The 20,822-nt window shown below is 46.0% G+C and overlaps 2 protein-coding genes across 7 annotated transcripts in view; one reads left to right on the forward strand and one right to left on the reverse strand.

The window, feature by feature from the left end:
- Positions 1–8,544, reverse strand: part of LIPH (lipase H) — a 75,095-nt gene extending 66,551 nt beyond the window's left edge. For 3 of the 4 annotated variants that reach the window (XM_054483573.2, XM_054483576.2, XM_054483575.2), the window contains exon 1: positions 8,220–8,544. The gene's annotated coding sequence lies outside the window, so the exon portion shown is untranslated. The remainder of the gene's footprint in view (positions 1–8,219) is intronic. The other variant, XM_054483574.2, reaches the window with a different exon arrangement.
- The window catches only part of SENP2 (SUMO specific peptidase 2), a 44,594-nt gene continuing 32,245 nt past the window's right edge, over positions 8,474–20,822 (forward strand). Inside the window, exons 1-3 of one of the 3 annotated variants that reach the window (XM_054483568.2) lie at positions 8,474–8,798; positions 12,451–12,506; positions 20,628–20,761. In XM_054483568.2, coding sequence (XP_054339543.1) covers positions 8,698–8,798; positions 12,451–12,506; positions 20,628–20,761 — 291 coding nt within the window. In that variant the 5' untranslated portion in view covers positions 8,474–8,697. Of the gene's footprint in view, positions 8,799–12,450; positions 12,507–20,625; positions 20,762–20,822 lie in introns of those variants that run through there. The other 2 variants (XM_054483570.2, XM_054483572.2) reach the window with 2 other exon arrangements.

The following is a 20,822-nucleotide window of genomic DNA, read 5'->3' on the forward strand; positions in this document are numbered from 1 at the left end:
CATTGCCCTCCAGCCTGGGCAACAAGAGCAAAACTCCATTTCAAAAAAAAAAAAAAAAAAAAATTAGCCAGGCTTGGTGGCACATGCATATAATTTCAGCTACTCGGGAGGCTGAGGCGGGAGAATCGCTTAAACCTGGGAGGCGGAGGTTGCAGTGAGCCGATATCCTGCCATTGCACTCCAGCCTGGGCAACAAGAGCAAACTACTTCTCAAAAAAAAAAAAAAGAAAAAGATAAAAGATTAAAATCTGCTTAAAAAGTATTGTTCATGGCATAGAGCTACCATGACTTCTTTACAGACAATGTATCAAACACAATCAATGCAAGTCCACCCTGCCACTTACTGCTTGTATTCAGAGTGCTGCACAGGACATTTCAAGGAGAGATGGCTCTAACAAGGTCAGTATGCACACTAGTAAGACAGAGACAAAACACTTTTTCTTATTGAAAATTTATTTTTTTAATTAATTAATTAATTTTTTTTTTTGAGACGGAGTCTTACTCTTGTTGCCCAGGCTGGAGTGCAATGGCGCGATCTCGGCTCACTGCAACCTCCAACTTCCGGGCTCAAGCCATTCTCCTGCCTCAGCCTCTGGAGCAGCTGGGATTACAGGCATGCACCACCACGCCCGGCTAATTTTGTATTTTTAGTAGAGATGGAGTTTCTCCATGTTGGTCAGGCTGGTCTCGAACTCTGGACCTCAGGTGATCCACCTGCCTCGGCCTCCCAAAGTGCTAGGATCACAGGCCCGGCCTTTTTTTTTTTTTTTTTTTTTGAGACGGCGTCTTGCTCTGTCGCCCAGGCTGGAGTGCAATGGCGCAATCTCCGCTCACCGCAACCTCTGCCTCCTGGGTTCAAGCGATTCTCCTGCCTCAGCCTCCCAAGTAGCTGAGATTACAGGCACCTGCCACCACACCCAGCTAATTTTTTGTATTTTTAATGGAGACGGGTTTTCACTATGTTGGCCAGGCTATTCTTGAACTCCTGACCTCAGGTGATCCTCCCGCCTCGGCCTCCCAAAGTGCTGGAATTACAAGTATGAGCCACCATGCCTGGCCTAAAATTTTAAAGTAGAGACGGGGTCTCACAATGTTGTCCAGGATGGTCTCAAACACCTGGGCTCAAGCAGTCCTCCTGCCTTCACCTCCCAAAATGTTGGAATTATAGGTGTGAGCCACCACGTCCAGCCTACTAAAAGTTTTTTTTTTTTTAATTTAATGCATCCCACTGAAAAAAGTTTTTTTTTTGGTTTTGTAATTTGTTTGTTTTTGTTTTTGTTTTGAGACAGGGTCTCACTCTGTCACCCAGGCTGGAGTGCAGTGGCACAATCTTGGTTCACTGCAACCTCCGCCTCCCAGGCTCAAGTGATCCTCCCACCTCAGCCTCCTCAGTAGCTGGGACTACAGGCCCAAACCACCATGCACAGCTAATTTTTTTTTTTTTTTTTTTTTGAGACGGCATCTTACTCTGTAGCCCAGGTGGGAGTGCAGTGGTGCAATCTCGGCTCACTGCAACCTCCACCCCCGTGGCTCAAGCGATTCTCATGCCGTAGCCTCCTGAGTAGCTGGGACTACAGCTGTGCACCACCATGCCCGGCTAATTTTTCTTTTTTGTATTTTAGTAGAGATGGGTTTCACCATGTTGCCCAGGGTGATCTTGAACTCCTGAGGTCAGGTGATCCACCCACCTCGCCCTCCCAGAGTGCTGGGATTATAGGCATGAGCCACTGTGCCTGGCTGCTAATTTTTGTATTTTTAGTAGGACTGGGTTTTGCCATGTTGGTCAGGCTGGTATCGAGCTTCTAACCTCAGGTGATCCACCTGCCTCAGCCTCCCAAAGTGCTGGGATTACAGGCGTGAGCCACCCCAGCCAGCGATAATTTTTATTTTGAGGTGGAGTCTCACTCTGTCACCCAGGCTGGAGTGCAGTGATACGATTTCAGCTCACCGCAACCTCTGCCTCCCGGGTTCAAGCAATTCTCCTGCCTTGGCCTCCCAAGTAGCTGGGATTACAGGCGCGCACCACCATGCCTGGCTAATTTATATATTTTTGGTAGAGATGGGGTTTCACCATGTTGGCCAGGCAGGTCTTGAACTCCTGACCTCAAGTGATCCACCCACCTTGGCCTCTCAAAGCGCTGGGATTACAGACGTGAGCCACCACGCCCAGCCTGAAAAAATTTAAATAAATAAATAAATAAAAATTTGAGGGAAGTGTGCAATATTTACATAACTTTCCATTGGTACCACATAATTTTTAAATGTACTTGGATCTTAAACTGTTATTTTAAAATATTATTCTTAGGGCCAGATTTCTGTTTTTATTTTTACTTAACTGGCTTCCCAAGCATTGGTCATGAAACTGGGAGCCTTTATCAGACAATTGTTTCCTGTAGCATGCATGGAGAGTTGTCTCTCCATGTGAGAAGCAACTCTACGGAAATTTCTGTAATTTGGAAGGTTGATCCTTGTAACGTTTCTTGGGCCATCATTTAGAACCTTCATGAACCATTTAAGGGGTTCATGCTGTTTCACTCTGCAGGGCATTTCTCACTTTGAGGAATCCCTGTCTTCTGGCTGCTCCTAAATTGCAGCTGCTTCCAGAGATGCCTGTCTCTTTTTTCTAGGCTCTCCCCAGGGCCATCCGAAGTTAATTTTAGAGTTGGCTGGGCGTGCTCACTCACTTTGGGAGGCTGAGGTGGGTAGATGGGCTGAGCTCAGAAGTTTCAGACCAGCCTGGGCAACGTGGCAAAACCCCATCTTTACTAAATATACAAAGATTAGCAGGGCATGGTGGTGAGGGTGCCTGTAGTCCTAGCTACTTCAGCTACTTGGGAGGCTGAGGAGGAAGGAGCGCTCGAGCCCGGGGAAATCGAGGATGCAGTGAGCCCAGATCACTCCATTGCACTCTAACCTAGGTGACAGAGCAAGACCCTGTCTCAAAAGAAGAAAAAAAATTTTTTAAGGTTGCCATATGCTCTATATTTTAAGTCAGACCACCCCAAACAAACCTCCCAAATTTGGTGAAAATCAATCCAACCATTTTTAGTCAATCGATAATAGAAAAAGATAGAAACTTAGTTTATAAATTTACCTTTCTTAATAAATAAGAATATAAAATTTAGTTTCTTAACAACAACAGAAGAACAAAAGACAAAAGACAACAGGAGAGATCATCCTGCAAACAGCATAAGTTAACAAGATGAAAGGTAGAAGCAGAAATGTCTATTGCAACCGTGTGAGAAATGATCAGCCCCTATAAAAGACTATAGTTCTGGGCCAGGTGCGGTAGGTGGCTCACACCTGTAATCTCAGCACTTTGGGAGGCTGAGGCGGGTGGACCACTTGAGGCCAGGAGTTCATGACCAGCCTGTCCAATATGGTGAAAACCCGTCTCTACAAAAAATACAAAAATTAGCTGGATGTGGTGGCGGGCACCTGTAATCCCAGCTACTCGGGAGGTTGAGGCAGGAGAATTGCTCGAACCCAGGAGGCAGAGATTGCAGTGGGCCAAGATCGCACCACTGCACTTCAGCCTGGGCGACAGAGGGAGATTCTGTCTCAAAAAAAAAAAAAAAAAAAAAGGAAGGACTGTAGTTCTGATAAGTTTGGAAAGAGGAATGAACAGATCTGTGAAAAATGTAGGATACAGACCAGGCAAGTTAAGATTTATTAGATATGAGAAGGAAGGAGAGGCAAGAGAAATGTTAAGCGTCAGCTAGCTGTGCTGGGCACTGAATAGGCCCTTCATCCACATAAACATTTTTCTTTTTCTTTTCTTTCTTTTTTTTTTTTGAGAGGGAGTCTTGCTCTGACGCCCAGGCTGGAGTGCAGTGGCACGATCTCAGCTCACTGCAACTTCTGCCTCCCGGGTTCAAGCGATTCTCCTGTCTCAGCCTCCAGAGTAGCTGGGACTATAGGCACGTGTCATCACGCCCGGCTAATTTTTGTATTTTTTTAGTAGAGACGGGGTTTCACCATATTGGCCAGGCTGGTCTCAAACTCCTGACCTCGTGATCCGCCTGCCTCGGCGTCCCAAAGTGCTGGGATTACAGGCGTGAGCCACCGCGCCCATCATCTTTTCTTTTTTTTTTTTTGCGACAGTCTCCCTCTGTCGCCCAGTCTGGAGTGTAGTGGTGCGAACTCGGCTCACTACAACATCGGCCACCCGGGTACAAGCGATTCTCATGCCTCAGCCTTCTGAGTAGGCGGGATTACAGGCACCCACCACCACGCCTGGCTAAATTTTTGTGTATTTTTAGTAGAGACAGGGTTTCACTATGTTGGCCAGACTGGTCTCGAACGCCTGACCTCGTGATCCACCCGCCTCGGCCTCCCACAGTGCTGGGATTACAGGCGTGAGCCACCGCGCCTGGCCCTCTTCTGGTACTTAAGAAAAACCTGTAATCCCAGCTACTCAGGAACCTGAGGCAGGAGAATTGTGTGAACCTGGGAGGCGGAGGTTGCAGTGAGCCAAGATCGTGCCACTGCACTCCAGCATGGGTGACAGAATGAGACTCTGTCTCAAAAAAAAAAAAAAAAAGTACCAGAAGGGTTGGTACCTAGAAAGAAATTAATCTACAGAGTGGTGAATTATGTTGGATTTTAGGCACATTAGGCCTAACCCAACACAACCTCCTCTAGGGGCTCTTACCCCTTCCAACAAATGGCCTAGAATTCTTTTCTGTCCAGGGGTCAGGAAAAACAAAGTTGAGAAGAAGTTTGTTAACGTTCTCTGAATGCTTTAAAAGGGGAAATTTGCAACACTAAAGAACGGATTGGAGGGGAGGTAGGTTTGGAGGAAGAAGGGGGTGGGGCCCTGAAAAGGCTTCAAGGAGCTGCTCTGAGCTGAAAGGGGCTAAGGATCTTCTTGGAGAACTGGGGCATCTGACTGGAACACCTACGAAAGCTTAAGCAATGAGGTTGTGCCCTTCTTGCAGTACAAGGCTGCAAATTATCCAAGCCAAGGGCAGAAATCTCAATGTCCTTGTTACTCCATATGGCCTTGGGGTTCTCCCATGGCCCTGCAGTAAAGAGCTGCTAGGTCCCGGAAAGGCTGTGGCAGTGGTGGGGTTGGGGTTAAGGATAATCCCACTCCTTGGCCAGTGGATGGACAGTCACCCATGTCTCTACTGTGGACCACAGGACAGCGAAGGCACCAACCGGCAGACAAGTCCCAGGTGGGAGCGAGTATAAGGATGCGTCTCCTTTTCTTCCTTCTAGAGGGTAACTAGGGGGATATGGAGGGAACATGCACGGTGGGAGGCTGAGGATTGCCACATTCGTTTCATGAGTTACTGTTTGCTGATGGGGTCCTGGGATTCTGACTGAGATCTGTAATCCTGAAGCCTTCGCACTCTTCCTGGCAGATGGCCAGTGTTTCAGTATTGAGTTTGTAAGGGTGCTATTTATGAGGCAGGAAAAGAAAAAAAAATGTGTTGTTGTGTTGCACCGCAGGGCTATCAAGTGTGACCCCAATATATTTTTTTCTTTTTCTTTTTTTTCTTTTTTTTGAGACTATAAATCTCACTCTGTCACTTAGGCTGGAGTGCAGTGGTGAAATCACAGCTCACTGCAGCCTTGACCTCCCACCTCAGCCTCCCAAGTAGCTGGGACTCCAGGCACATGCCACCACTCTTGGCTAATTAAAAAAAAAAAATTTTTTTAGAGACAGGGTCTCCCTATGTTGCCCAGGCTGGTCTCAAACTCCCTGGCTCAAGTGATCATTCTGCCTGGACCTCCCGAAGTGCTGGGATTACAGGTGTGAGTCACCACACCCAGCCTACCACAGTATTTCTTAAATCTCAGTGGCCAGACCTGGGATAAGTTGCTATTCAAAAGCAGCTTGTAGTTTTTTTTTTTTTTTTTTTTTGAGACAGAGTCTCGCTCTGTCACCAGGCTGGAGTGCAGTGGCGTGATCTCAGCTTACCGCTACCTCTGCCTCCCGGGTTCAAGCGATTCTCCTGCCTCAGCCTCTCGAGTAGCTGAGATTACAGGCACGTGCCACCACGCCCAGTTAATTTTTAGTAGAGATGGGGTTTCACCATGTTGGCCAGGATGGTCTCGATCTCTTGACCTCGTGATCCACCTGCCACGGCCTCCCAAAGTGCTGGGATTACAGGCATGAGCCACCGTGCCTGGCAGAGCTTGTAGTTTTCTGATTTATGTGTTGTTTTTTTTTTCTTAACTTGGAAAAAAAAATTGTTTTCTTGGGATGTATGATTTGTGTTTAAATGAAGACTGCTCTTTTATTTGGGAGAATCCTCTTCCAGTACTTGAGTGAGCTTCTTGGTTTGGCAAAGGCAAAAGCCCAACTCTCATAGTGAGTGGAAGGGACAGACGTAACTGAACTGCTCTGCACAATAATGCCAATGACTGTCTATTGTTAATAGGAGTCCTGACTCTGATTGCATTTATAGGGAGTCCAGCCTGAAATAGTCGGGGTAGAGGTAGAGGGAAAAGTCCCTTCTGTTGGCAGCTTGCCAAAGGTGTTAAGAGTAAAGGGATGGCCTTGAGGTGAAGGGAATTCCTTTGCGAGACAATAGGCCAGGGACTATAGATGCTGCATAATCTAACAGCCACTTCTAAGTCTTCTCAGCTTTGTAATGCCCCAAACTTTCAGCAACAGCCTGGTTGGTGTTTGCTATGCTTAGGGGAATAAGGGAGGCGGGTGTGTCCACACTTAGGATTTGCTTCCATCCTCTAGGATATGACCCCAGCCCCCCAGGCCAGAGTGGTGGTAGCTTCAGGTGTGTGGCTGGTGATTCCGAAGCTCTAGGGGGTGGCTTGCAGCAGAATTCTGGAATGCTACACATATATATATATGTATTTAATTTGGTTTTTTTTTATTTTTTGAGACAGAGTCTCACTCTGTTGCCTAGGCTGGAGTGCAGTGGTGCAATCTCCGCTTACTGCAATCTCTACCTCCCAGGTTCAAGCGACTCTCCTGCCTCAGCCTTCCAAGTAGCTGGGATTACAGGAGTGTACCACCATGCCTGGCTAATTTTTGTTATTTTTTTTTTAGTAGAGATGGGGGGTGGTCTCACCATGTTGGCCAGGCTGGTCTTGAACTCTTGTCCTCAAGTGATCCGCCTGCCTTGGCATCCCAAAATGCTGGGTTTACAGGCGTGAGCCACCACACCCGGCCTGGAATGCTGTCTATTGAGGAAAGGAAGAGGCTGTACTGGGGAGTGCTAGCGTTGAAGTTCAACCAAGTGTAAAACTCTGGCCTTAACTGAATCACAAGTAGGAAACAGGTTAATCAGGAATGGATTTGTGGGGCATGAAAACCTTTGAGGATTCTCAGGATTGTTTGGAAGAGGGGACTGGATTTTCTACCACTAAATAGGGTGGGATTTGTTTTACAGTTGATAATTTTTTGATGGGGTGCCTCAGGGTCCCACTCTGTCACCCTGGCTGGAGTGCAGTGGCGTGATCACGACTCACTATAGCCTCAACCTCCTGGGCTCAAGCGATCGTCTCACCACAGCCTACCAAGTAGTTGGGACTACAGGTGCGTGCCACCACACCCGGCTAATTTTTGTATTTTTTGTAAAGATGGGGTTTTACTATGTTGCACAGACTGGTCTCAAACTCCTGGGCTCAAGCTATCTGCCCACCTCGGCCACCCAAAGTGCTGGGATTAAGGGCAGGAGCCACCGCGCCCGGCCTGTAGTTGACAATTAACTAGAAGTGTGACCTTGGAATTATAGAGGGAGAGTAACGAGACTCTTTACTTACTAGCCCAGGGTAGAGACATTAGTGGGCCGCAGGTTTCATCCTTAAATTTCTGTGAAGCCTTTCTTGAGGACATCTGCCCTTTCCTTCTCTCCCTCAGTGTGTGGTTTTCCTTTCTCTGGCTCCCACTGCACTCTGCACACATCTTTATCACAGTAACCACTTACGGTGTATTGTAATTTGTAATTATCTATGTACATGTCTCCAAGTAGACTGACCTCAAGGGCCAGGGACTGGCGCTGGTACTTAGACCCCGGGTTCAAGTTCCAGCCACGTCTCTAGCTAGTTTTGTGATCTTAGACAAATAACTTAATCGCTCTATGCCTCAATTTCCTTGACTTATGAAATTGGCATAAGACTCTCTGTCACATGCCATTGCTGGGCATATTAAGGTGACAATGCGTGAAAAGTACGAGGCAAAAGGTAAGTGCAAAATAAAGGGCGCCTAAAACGGTAAACGTGTGTTAATTAACCCGATCTACCTTTACATGTGCACTCAGCAAACACTGAGTCCTCTGGGACCCCGGAACGCCTCCTCCGGAGTGGAGCAGCCTCACAGGTGGCCTGTGGGCCTTGTCCCACGGGCCGGCTCGGGATTGGCTCCGCCGAAGAGAAAACCCTGCCTACAGCCCTTCCGATCTCGTCAGCGATTGGGCCAGGACCGTCCCACAATTACTCTCGTTGCTGGGCTCGGAAATAGGGAGCGGTGCTAGGTTGCGCGTGCGCAGATTGAGAATGGAGCTTTCCGGTCGGGCGGGAGGAGGTGACGTCAGGAGCGGTGGCGGGTGGGGGCCTCTGGTAGCCCTGGGGACGCTGTATCTGTGGGCTCTTGAATCGCGTCACAAATCAGCGACCGAACTCTGGCGGCGGTGGCTGAGACGGCGAAGGCGGCAGCGGCGGCGACAGCTCTGGGGTTTGCGTCTCGGGGTGTGTCGGCCGCCGCTGCTGCTCGGGCCTGGTATGTACAGATGGCTGGTTAGGATTCTCGGCACCATTTTCCGTTTCTGCGACCGGTCGGTGCCCCCTGCCCGGGCCCTCCTGAAGAGGCGGCGCTCAGACAGGTGAGACGCAGAGGGGGCTGAGCGCCAGCCTGGCCTTACCCCCTCCCCCACAGCGGGCTCCTCGGCCGTGATAGCTTTGATTCAGCCAGGCTCACCCGAAGCAGGTCGCCGGGATCCTAGTGACGTAGTCGCTCCCGCCAGGCTGTGGGGAGGCAGCTCCTGATGAAGGAGGAGCTGGTCGTCTTCGTAGCGGCCGGTGATGGCAGGGTCTTTGACATTCTTGTCAGAGGCCAAGCTGGTTGCTGATAACAAATGGGGCTTTGCCGCTCTTAGGCTGAACGCTGACATTGAAGGAATACTGTCTTTGTTGTGGCGCACTGTTTACAAAGCACCCTCGCAAGTGTCATCTGCAGACATTAAGTGCAGTTAAAGGAAGTGAGATTCATAGCTTGCCCAAAGCCGTTTTGACTGTGAGTACTGTCCTTGCAGCAAGAAACAGCACCTGTTTTGTTCTAAAACAGCTGTCAAACAGTCTGTGTGTTTGGGGCCAGAAGGGTTTTGTGCTTTAGAATTAGTGAATGAGTAAAAAGGCTTAGGTGCCTCACTCCTTTAAAACAATCACTAGTCTGTACTCTTAAATTCGGTTAAAATTTGGGGGAAACTCAAAGCTGTTCTTTTATTTTTTTCTTTTTCTTTTGGTTGAGACGGAGTCTTGCTCTGTCGCCCAGACTGGAGTGCAGTGGCGCGATCTCGGCTTACTGCAGCCTCCGCTCCCCCGGGTTCAAGCGATTCCCCTGCCTCAGCCTCCCAAGTAGCTGGGATTGCAGGTGTGCACCACCACGCCTGGCTAATTTTTGTGTTTTTAGTAGAGATGGGGTTTCACTGTATTGGCCGGGCTGGCCTTGAACATATCCTGACCTCAAGCGATCTGCCCACCCCAGTCTCTGGAAGTGCTGGGACTGCAGGCATGAGCCACTGCAGCCAGCCCCAAAAGCTATTCTTATTTAGCATCTACTCTTTGGAGTGTCCCATTTTATTGTATCGACCTCCTTACCTAAAAATCTGGAAAATAAAATACTATACAAATTCTATGCCCCCTCCCCAACTTTAGTGATCAAGTGTTAATTTCTTTTTCTTTTTCTTTTTTTTTTTTTTTTTTGAGACGGAGTCTCGCTCTGTCCCCCAGGCTGGAGTGCAGTGGCGCAATCTCGGCTCACTGCAAGCTCTGCCTCCCGGGGTCACGCCATTCTCCTGCCTCAGCCTCCCGAGTAGCTGGGACTACAGGCGCCCGCCACCACGCCCGGCTAATTTTTTTTTTTTTTTTTTTTTTTTTGAGACAGAGTCTCATTTTGTTGCCTAGGCTGATGTGCGGTGGCGCGATCTCAGCTCACTGCAACCTCTGTCCACTGGGTTCAGGCGATTCTCTTGCCTCAGCCTCCGGAGTAGCTGGGATTACAGGCGCCTGCCGCTGCACCCGGCTTATATCTTTTGTATTTTTTTTAGTAGAGACGGGGTTTCACCATCTTGGCCAGGCTAGTCTTGAACTCCTGACCTCGTGATCCACCCGCCTCGGCCTCCCAAAGTGCTGAGATTACAGGCGTGAGCCACAGCGCCCGGCCACGCCCGGCTAATTTTTTTTTTTTTTTTTTTTTTTTTTTTTTTTTTTTTGAGACGGAGTCTCGCTCTGTCGCCCAGGCTGGAGTGCAGTGGCGCGATCTCGGCTCACTGCAACCTCCGCCTTCCGGGTTCACACCATTCTCCTGCCTCAGCCTCTTGAGTAGCTGGGACTACAGGCGCCCACCACCACGCCCAGCTAATTTTTTGTATTTTTAGTAGAGACGGGGTTTCACCGTGGTCTCGATCTCCTGACCTCATGATCCGCCCGTCTCGGTCTCCCAAAGTGCTGGGATTACAGGCGTGAGCCACAGCGCCCGGCCCTCGCCCGACTAATTTTTTGTATTTTTTAGTAGAGACGGGGTCTCACCATGTTAGCCAGGATGGTCTGGATCTCCTGACCTCGTGATCCACCCGCCTCAGCCTCCCAAAATGCTGGGACTACAGGCGTGAGCCACCGCGCCCGGCCGTTAATTTCATTTTTTTAATTAAGCCTCAATAGCAAGAAAAGTGGAAGAAGTGTTCATTTGTGGGAGCTTGAGAGAACAAGATGTCTAATACATTAGTCCGAGAATGCAGGTTATTGATGAGATTGGTTGTTGGCTAAATTGCATCGTGTGTTCCAGAGATGCATGGTTTTGCCTTATTTTTCTCTCCTATCTTTCCGTCGGGTTGATGTGAGGATCATTTGAGAACGTGGTGTAAAGTGCCTAAACTGATGCTTAATGTATATAAGGGTAGTATTTGTCTGTCCTACCCTGGGGCCTTTTGCAGAGTCTGGTGCATGATAAGCACTTGGTCCCTATTTATGGAATAAGGGAAAGCTAATTTCCTCTCCTTTGTCCTCTCTTTGATGTGAATCCTTGCTAGTCAGTGGAACATGGTTTGGCGATCAAAACCTTGATCTTTACTATACTTTAGGTTCACATCCTTAATCCAAAACAACGCTTCTCAGTGTAAACCAATTTTCAGTCAAAATGAAGCCCCGCAGGGCTTGTTGGAATGTATAAAGTTATGAGCTGAATGGAATCCTGGGATCTCATTCTATTCTTTTTTTTTTTTTTTTTTTTGCATGTGTGAATATAATTGATCATAAGGGTTCAGAGAGATGATGAGTAATATACTATGACCCTTTAACATTCTGGACATCTGGGTCCTGAAACTTTCCTCAATTCCAAAGTTCTTTATTACCACCGTAATGGAGTTTGCGTGATACAAATGAAATTAAATATAACACTTGATTAAGATTTGTCTTTTTTAAGTTGTAGAACAGTTTTTTTTAACTCCCTTACACACACACAAAAGAAAAAACAATAAAAAAGAATTGTCTTTTAAGGCTGTTCATATTAATACTGTCACCTAAAGTAAAAGATGGCTTCCTTTGGGGATCATTTTCAAAAGGAAATTGCTTGTTTGTTGTTTTTAAATCATTTCTGGAGCGAAAGAGAAAATACTAGTCCTAAACTCTTACCTGGGTTGATTTACTAGCTAAGTGACTTTGGCCAGTTTTAAGTTTGTTCTTTAACCAGATGGCAAATTATTATTTGGTAAGAAGTTTGGGTCTCTCTCAAATAGTTGAAACTGTAGCAGTGAGTCTTCGGATGTGAAAAGCCTACTATAGAATAGCATTCTCTCTTTTGTTTTGCTTTTATTTTTAGTTTTATTTCTTTTTAAGACAAGGTGTCACTCTTTTGATTAGGCTGGAGTGCAGTGGCATGACCTGGGCTCACTGCAGCCTCGACTTCCTGGGCTCAAGTGATCCTCCTGCCTTAGTGTAGCTGGGACCACAGTCACTTACCACCAAGGCTGGCTAATTTTTTATTTATTTTTTTCGTAGAGATGAGGTCTTACTTTGTTGCCCAGGCTGATATCAAACTCCAAGGCTCAAGCGGTCTCCCCCTCGGCCTCCCGAAGTGCTGGGATTACAGGCGCGAGCCACTGCGTCCCACCAGCGTTCTCTTTCAAAACATCAGTTGGATCTCATTTTATGACAAAGTGATAGAAGGGGGATGTGTTATATGAATAGTAAGTTTACTTACAGACATGAATGTGTGTGTAAATATCTATATATGTATTTTTTTTTCTTTCTCTTTTTCAGCACTCTGTTTTCTACAGTGGACACCGATGAAATACCAGCCAAAAGACCAAGATTAGGTACTAAATATAAATTTTAAAAATTCTTAGTATTTAAATAGGAAAAATATATGCATGGAACAACATTCAAAAGGTAAAAAGTATGTGGTAAAAAGTAAGTCTTGGCCGGGCACAGTGGCTCACACCTGTAATCCTAGCACTTTGGGAGGCCAAGGCAGGTGGATCACCTGAGGTCAGGAGTTTGAGACCAGCCTGGCCAACGTGGCGAAACCCTGTCTCTACTAAAAATACAAAAATTAGCTGGGTGTGGTGGCAGGCACTTGTAATCCCAGCTACTCGGGAGGCTGAGGCAGGAGAATCGCTTGAACCTGGGAGGTAGAGGTTGCTGTGAGCCGAGATGGTGCCGCTGCACTTCAGCCTGGGGCGACAGAGCAAGACTGTGTCAGGCAAAAAAAACAAAAAACTTAAGTCTCTTTCCTGGCCAGACGCGGTGGCTCAAACCTGTAATCCCAGCACTTCGGAGGCTGAGGTGGGAGGATCACTTGAGGTCAGGAGTTTGAGACCAGCCTGGCCAACATGGTGAAACCCTATCTCTACTAAAAATTAAAAAATTAGCCAAGTAGTGCACGCCTATAGTCACAGCTACTTGGGAGGCTGAGGCATGAGAATGGCGTGAACCTGGGAGGTGGAGGTTGCAGTGAGCCGAGATTCTGCTACTGCACTCCAGCCTGGGTGACAGAGCGACACTCCATCTCAAAAAAAAAAAAGAAAGTCTCTTTTTTTTTTTTTTGAGAGGGAGTCTCGCTCTGTCACCCAGGCTGGAGTGCAGTGGCACAATCTCTGCTCACTGCAACCTCCACCTCCCAGGTTCACGCCATTCTCCTGCCTCAGCCTCCCGAGCAGCTGGGATTACAGGCGCCCGCCACCACACCTGGCTAATTTTTTTGTATTTTTAGTAGAGATGGGGTTTCACCGTGTTAGCCAGGATGGTCTCCATCTCCTGACCTCGTGATCTGCCCGCCTCGGCCTCCCAAAGTGCTGGGGTTACAGGCGTGAGCCACCGCACCCAACCCAAGAAAGTCTCTTTCCTGTCCCTTTCTTACCTTTTCTAGAGGTAACTACTGTTACCAGGGACTTGTCTAATCCTTGCAGGTAAATAAGCCTAGGTGTAGACTATGCATTTTAAAATTCTAAATCATTCTACAAAGAAAAGATACTTCTTATTTATTTATTTTTTGAGATGGAGTCTCGCTCTGTCACCCAGGCTGGAGTGCAGTGGTGCAATCTCGACTCACTGCAACCTCCGCCTCCCGGGTTCACACCATTCTCCTGCCTCAGCCTCCTGAGTAGCTGGGACTACAGGCGCCCGGCTAATTTTTTGTATTTTTAGTAGAGACAGGGTTTCACCATGTTAGCCAGGATGGTCTGTCTCCTGACTTCGTGATCCACCTGCCTTGGCCTCCCAAAGTGCTGGGATTACAGGCGTGAGCCACCGCGCCCAGCCCTACTTATTTTTAAGGAGGAAATGTTGTAAATGTTTCAAACTGAGGTGACTGTTGTTCAGATGGCTGAGGGAACCCATCTTACTTTTCTATTTTTTTTTTTGAGACAGGGTCTCATTCTGTCACCCAGGCTGGGATGCAGTGGCGTAATCATGGCTCACTGCAGCCTCCACCTCCCTGGGCCCAGGTGATCCTTCCATCTCAGCCTCCCAAGTAGTTGGTTGGGCCTAGAGGCACGTTATCACACTTAGCTAATTTTTGTATTTTTTTTGTAGAAACAGGGTCTTGCCACATTGCACAGGCTGAAAATAGGCAGCAGTGGCATTTTGAAAGAATACTCCTGTCTTTAGGAACCGGTAATATTTCTTTTCTTTTCTTTTTTTTTTTTTGAGACAGGATCTTGCTCTGTCTTGATCTTGTCATCAACAATTTTTTTTTTTAAATTTTGTAAGAGGCAAGGGTATCACTCTGTTACCCAGGCTTCAGTGCAGTGGCACGATCGTAGCTCACTGCAGTCTCAAACTCCTGGGCTCACACAGTCCTCCTGCCTCAGTCTCCTGAGTAGCTGGGACTATAAGCCCGTACCATCACACCTGGCAAATTATTTCATATGTAGATACTGGGTCTCCATATGTTGCCCAGGCTGATCTTGGAACTCCTGCCCTTCTAAGGTGCCGGGATTATGGATATGAGCCACTGTGCCCAGCCAAGTCTTTTACTTCAGTATGTCTGAATGGATAAAGAAAATAAAAGTAGATTAAAGGAAAAAGGCATAGTAAAATACTATAATAATATATTCCTCTTTCTCAAAAATGATTATAAATTTGGGTCTACCTCCAGATGTGGTAATTGAGTATGGACATATTTGTGTTAATATTTTGTTTAAATTCAGTGAGTACTTATTGAGCATGTCTCAGTGCTAACCAATGTGTTAGGTTTTACAGAAAATACAAAAATTAGTAAGACAGGGTCTCCATTTTTTTTTTTTTTTTTTTTTTTTGAGATGGAGTCTTGCTGTGTTGCTCAGGCTGGAGTACAATGGCACAATCTCGGCCCACTGCAACCTCCGCCTCCCGGGTTCAAGTGATTCCCCTGCCTCAGCTTCCCAAGTAGCTGGGACTACAGGTGCCCACCACCACGCCTGGCTAATTTTTGTATTTTTAGTAGAGACAGGGTTTCGCCATGTTGGCCAGGCTGGTCTCGAGCTCCTGACCTCAAGGGATCCACCCGCCTTGGCCTCCCAAAGTGCTGGAATTACAGGCGTGAGCCACTGTGCCCGGCCTGGGTCTCCATTTTTAAGGACCTTATATGATTATATGGTAGGGGTTATAAGACAATCACATAATAATGCTAATGTCAATGAAAATATAAAAAATAAACAAAGATAGTAGCAAAATCCTATCCAATTTTCAGCTCATCGAGTCTCAGTAAATGTTTGCTGGAGTTAGTATGAGTTAGTATGTTAGCCCAGGTCTTGAAGGGGATGGATAGGATATCAAAGGAGAGCAATAGGAAGGAAAAATATTCTAGGCAGAGGGAATAGTATGGGAAAGTTGTACAAATTCAAGAAATAACGAATAGAGCTCAGGGGAAAAAAATGGCTGAAGACAGGTAGATCAAATTATCATTTTGTTTTGTTTTGTTTTGTTTTTTAATAGAGACAGGGTCTTGCTATATTGCTCAGGCTGATCTCGAACTCCTGGGCTTAAGTGATCCTCTCACCTTGGCTTTCCAAAATGCTGGGATTACAGGCATGAACCACCATCCCCGGCCAAGGATTTTCGAATGACAGGAATTTATACTAAATTCATTAGAACAGTATTTCCCAAAGCACAGGATAGATACCAATTTAGGAAATGATTTTAGGGGATTCAACATTCACAGCATTATGTAACATTTGAATGATGATTATGTACTAAGAAAGGTGTATCCTTTTCAGTTATTTATTTGAGGTGCTCACATTCTGTTTATTTCAAACAGAAAAATCTTGATTTAATGCTAGTATATCTTCAATACTTGTCTAATATATGCTAATCTCCCATTTTTTTAACAGGCCCAACTATAACTTAGTATTATTGTGTTTTCTTTTTTTTTTTTTTTTGGAGACAGAGTTTTGCTCTCGTTGCCCAAGCTGCAGTGCAATGGTGCGAACTTGGCTCGTTGCAACCTCCACCTCCCAGGTTCAAGTGATTCTCCTGCCTCAGCCTCCTGAGTAGCTGGGATTACAGGTGCCCGCCACTATGCCCGGCTAATTTTTGTATTTTTAATAGAGACAGGGTTTCACCATGTTGGCCAGACTGGTCTCGAACTCCTGACCTCAAGTGATCGCCCGCCTCGGCTTCCCAAAGTGTTGGTATTACAGGCGTGAGCCACCGCACCCGGCTGTGTTTTCATTTCTTTATAAGGCAGGTGATGTTGGCTTTACGTATACAGTAGTAATTTAAAATTATCTTTTTTTTTTTAAAGCCAAAAAAGGAAGTCAGTTTTAAAGAAATAGCTTGTACTTGGATGTGGCTAAAAAAAAAAAAAAAAAACAAGAACACAAACTTTGGTATTACAGAAGTTTTCTGACTTAATTATTTAGGATAATCATCTGTTTTATGGATTCTATGTTAAGGATCACTTATTGCATCATTCCCATTAAATATGTAGTATGATTTTCTGAATGGCAAATTGTAGAAGGGAATCTAAACCAAAGAGTAAGCAGTGGGTAGCAGAGTTTGTAAAGGCCTGTAAAGTGCTGTCCAAGAGAACTTCCTGCAGTGATGACTGTTGAGCACTCGAAATATGGCTAGTTCAACTGAGGAACTGAATTTTAAACTTTATTTGATTCTAATAAAACTTTAAGTTAGGTAACCGTATCTGGCTACTAGCTACTGTGTTGGACAGTACAACTCCATTGGTTGCTTTTGAGAAAAAAAAAGCAAAGCAAGGGTAAAAGAAAGAAGACCTCAGAATTTCAGGCTCATGATCTTTTTTTTTTTTTTTTTTTTTGAGACGGAATCTCGCTGTGTCACCCAGGCTGGAGTGCAGTGGCACAATCTCGGTTCACTGCACCCTCCACCTCCCAGGTTCAAGCGATTCTCCTGCCTCAGTCTCCTGAGTAGCTGGGATTACAGGTGTGCACCACCACGCCCAGCTAATATTTATATTTTAGTAGAGACAGGGTTTCACCATATTGGCCAGGCTGGTCTCGAACTCCTGACCTCAAGTGATCCACCCACCTTGGCCTCCCAAAGTGCTGGGATTACAGGTGTGAGCCACCGTACCTGGCTCAGGCTCATGACCTTAAAGGTGAAAGAGATTTTAAGAGATCTATGTAGTCTAGTTTCAGGAAAGTAATGTGATCTTTTCCCCATTTTACAGATGAGGCAGGCCTTCTGTTTTTTAAAAAAATCAGTGAGATCTTTTGACATAATCTCAGGGGCATACCCAGATTTTGATAACATTCATAGGAAAATAAATATTATGATATTGTTTAGTAGCCACAATTTGCTATGTTACCAAGAGGCTTCTTGTCCTCTAGAGTCTGGATGACAGACTGTGGATTAAGCATCAATCGCTAAAGCTCTTTTTCTCCTCCTTAGAAAGCGCAGCAGAGTGGGTACTATCCCTCAGCAGTATTAGAGGGGGATAACCTGGAATTCTCTGATCCCTAAAATGAAAAACAACTCATTTGCATAGTTTGGTACTTATAACTATTAGCAAATTACTCAAATTGGATTGTGCTTTACCTGGCCATTACTTTTTCCCTTTTGTTATTCCCCTATGTTTCTGGAAAGTATTTTACATGTTCTGGAGCACTGCTTAAAAGCTACCATTGCAGTCTGTCTTTCTCTAAAGCAGAATGGCTAACGTGATGTTCTGTTTTTCTCAAACTAGCATCTTCAAATACCCTTAATTAGGACATAGGAAATTATAGAAAGCTTACATCAGATATATAGAAAGTGAGAAAGAGGTAGTGTAATAAAAGGAGGAAGTGAGGAAAGCACTGAAACCTACCCTTTCATTTTATTTTTGGTGGCAAGGAAGGGTGAGTCTGAGGTTTTTTTTTTGTTTGTTTGTTTTTTTTTTTTGAGACAGGGTCTCCCTCTGTCACCCAGACTGGAGTGCAGTGCCATGATCTCATCTCACTGCAACCTCCACCTCCCGGGTTCCAACGATTCTTCTGCTTTAGCTTCCCAAGTAGCTGGAATTACAGGCATGTGCCACCAGGCCCTGCTAATTTATTTATTTATTTTGAGATGGAGTCTCACTCTGTTGCCCAGACTGGAGTGCAGTGGTACCTTCTTGGCTCACTGCAACCTTCGCCTCCTGGGTTCAAGCGATTCTCCTGCCTCAACCTCCAGAGTAGGTGGGATTATAGGTGTGTGCCATGACGCCCAGCTAATTTTTGTATTTTTAGTAGAGACGGTTTCGCCATGATGGTCAGGCTGGTCTTGAACTCCTGACCTCAAGTGATCTGCCCGCCTCTGCCTCCCAAAGTGCTGGGATTACAGGCATGAGCCACCGTGCCCTGCCTAAGATCTTCTAACACATCTCCACTAGAGGGATAGTCTTGTTCTATCTTAGATGTTTAAAAGGTGCATATTTTAGGCCAGGTGCAGTGGCATACACCTGTAATCTCAGCACTTTGGGAGGCTGAGGCAGAAGGATCACTTGAGCCCAGGAGTTCCAGACCAGCCTGGGCAACATAGTGAGACCTTGCCTCTACCAAAAAATCAAAAAAATTAGCCAGGCATGGTGGTGCATGCCTGTGATCCCAGCTACTCAGGAGACTGAGGTAGGAGGATCACTTGAGCCTGGGAGGTTGAGGCTGCAGTGAGTAGTGATCATGCCACTGCATTCCAGTCTGGGTGACAGAGTAAGACCCTGCCTCAAAAAAAAAAAAACAAAAAAAACTGCATATTTTATACTTTACTTAGCCAACATATAATAGGGGCTTAGTAAATAGTTGTTTAGGGCAACTACAGTATATTGTTACCTGCTTGGGAAATAAGGACAAGCTAGTGAGACTATGACAGTGCTTCCTGTAGAATTCTGCCGTACTTGGTGGCTATATGCTCCTTGTTGTTTAATCATGCCCTCATCTCTGTGGTAAAAATTTATTTATTTATTTATTTGTTTATTTTTTGTGAGATGGAGTCTCATTCTGTCCTCCAGGCTGGAGTGCAATGGCACGATCTCAGCTCACTGCAACCTCTGCTTTCCGGGTTCAAGCGATTCTCCTGCCTCAGCCTGCCAAGTAGCTGGGACTAAAGGCGCACACCACTGAGCCCAGCTAATTTTTGTATTTTTTTTAGAGACGGTATTTCACCATGTTTGCCAGGCTGGTCTTGAACTCCTGACCTCGTGATCTGCCTACCTCGGCCTCCCAAAGCGTTGGGATTACAGGCGTGAGCAACCACGCCCAGCAAAAATTTATTTTATATATCCTGGAGAACTCTGCTTAAAAGCTGTCATTTCAGAACATTTTGTGTATGTGTGTGTGTGTGTGTGTGTGAATCAGTATGGATTTGCTAAAGTGATGGTTTTATGTTTTTATATTCAGATGTTTTATTTAAAAAACACAATTACAATACTGGCATTCCAGTTATTCAGTTAGAAAAATTTTATTTATTTATTTATTTATTTATTTATTTTGAGATGGAGTCTCACTCTGTCGCCCTGGCTGGAGTGGAGTGGCACGATCTTGGCTCACTGCAACCTCCACCTCCCGGGTTCAAGCGATTCTCCTGCGTCAGCCTCCTGAGTAGCTGGGACTATAGTCGTGCACCACCATGCCCAGCTAATTTTTTGTATTTTCAGTAGGGACGGGGTTTCACTGTGTTAGCCAGGATGTTCTCAATCTCCTGACCTCAAGTGATCCACCCACCTTGGCCTCCCAAAGTGCTGGGATTACAGATGAGAGCCACAAGTCTGGCCCAATTTTTTTTTGAGATGGAGTTTCGCCCTTGTTGCCCAGGCTGGAGTGCAATGGCACGATCTTGGCTCACCACAACCTCTGCCTCCCAGGTTCAAGCGATTCTCCTGCCTCAGCCTCCTGAATAGGTGGGATTATAGGGATGCGCCACCACGCCCAGCTAATTCTTTGTATTTTTAGTAGAGATGGGGTTTCTCCATGTTAGTCAGGCTGGTCTCGAACTCCTGACCTCAGGTGATCTGCCCACCTCGGCCTCCCGAAGTGCTGGGATTACAGGTGTGAGCCACCACACCCGACCTAGAAAAGGATTATATTTATAAATACCTTTTTATTTCAATGGTTGAAAATAGGACTTTTTTTAATTTTTGTTTTTCAGAGACAGAGTCTCACTCTGTTGCCCAGGCTGGAGTGCAGTAGCACAATCACAGCTCACTGTAGCCTCAACCTTCTGGGCTCAGGTGATCCTCCCACCTCAGCCTCCCAGGTAGCTGGGACTACAGGCGTGTGATACCATCCCCAGCTAATTTTTTGTACAGATGGGGTTTCTCCATGGTGGCCCAAGCTGGTCTCGAGCTCCTGGGCTCAAGCAATCCTCCCACCTCAGCCTCCCAAAGTGTTGGGATTACAGGTGTGAGCCACCACACCCAGCAAATAGAACTTTTGATAAAAATTGAGAGAGGCTTTTTCCAAGATATCATTTTGTTTTTTAGCTGGAAGTTTATTACTTTATATTTACAGTTTGTTGACACTTTCTAGATTGCTTTATTCACCAAGTGAAAAACAGTCTCTACAATGCTGCCAGCTTATTTGGATTCCCATTCCAGCTGACCACAAAGCCCATGGTAACTTCTGCTTGTAATGGAACACGGAATGTGGCCCCTTCAGGAGAGGTCAGTGGGGATGAGACTCCATTAGGAATACTGATCTTTATACTTAATCATTACATTTTAG

The sequence above is a fragment of the Pongo pygmaeus genome, chromosome 2 (genome assembly GCF_028885625.2).
Source record: "Pongo pygmaeus isolate AG05252 chromosome 2, NHGRI_mPonPyg2-v2.0_pri, whole genome shotgun sequence".
Taxonomy (NCBI): Eukaryota; Metazoa; Chordata; class Mammalia; order Primates; family Hominidae; genus Pongo; species Pongo pygmaeus.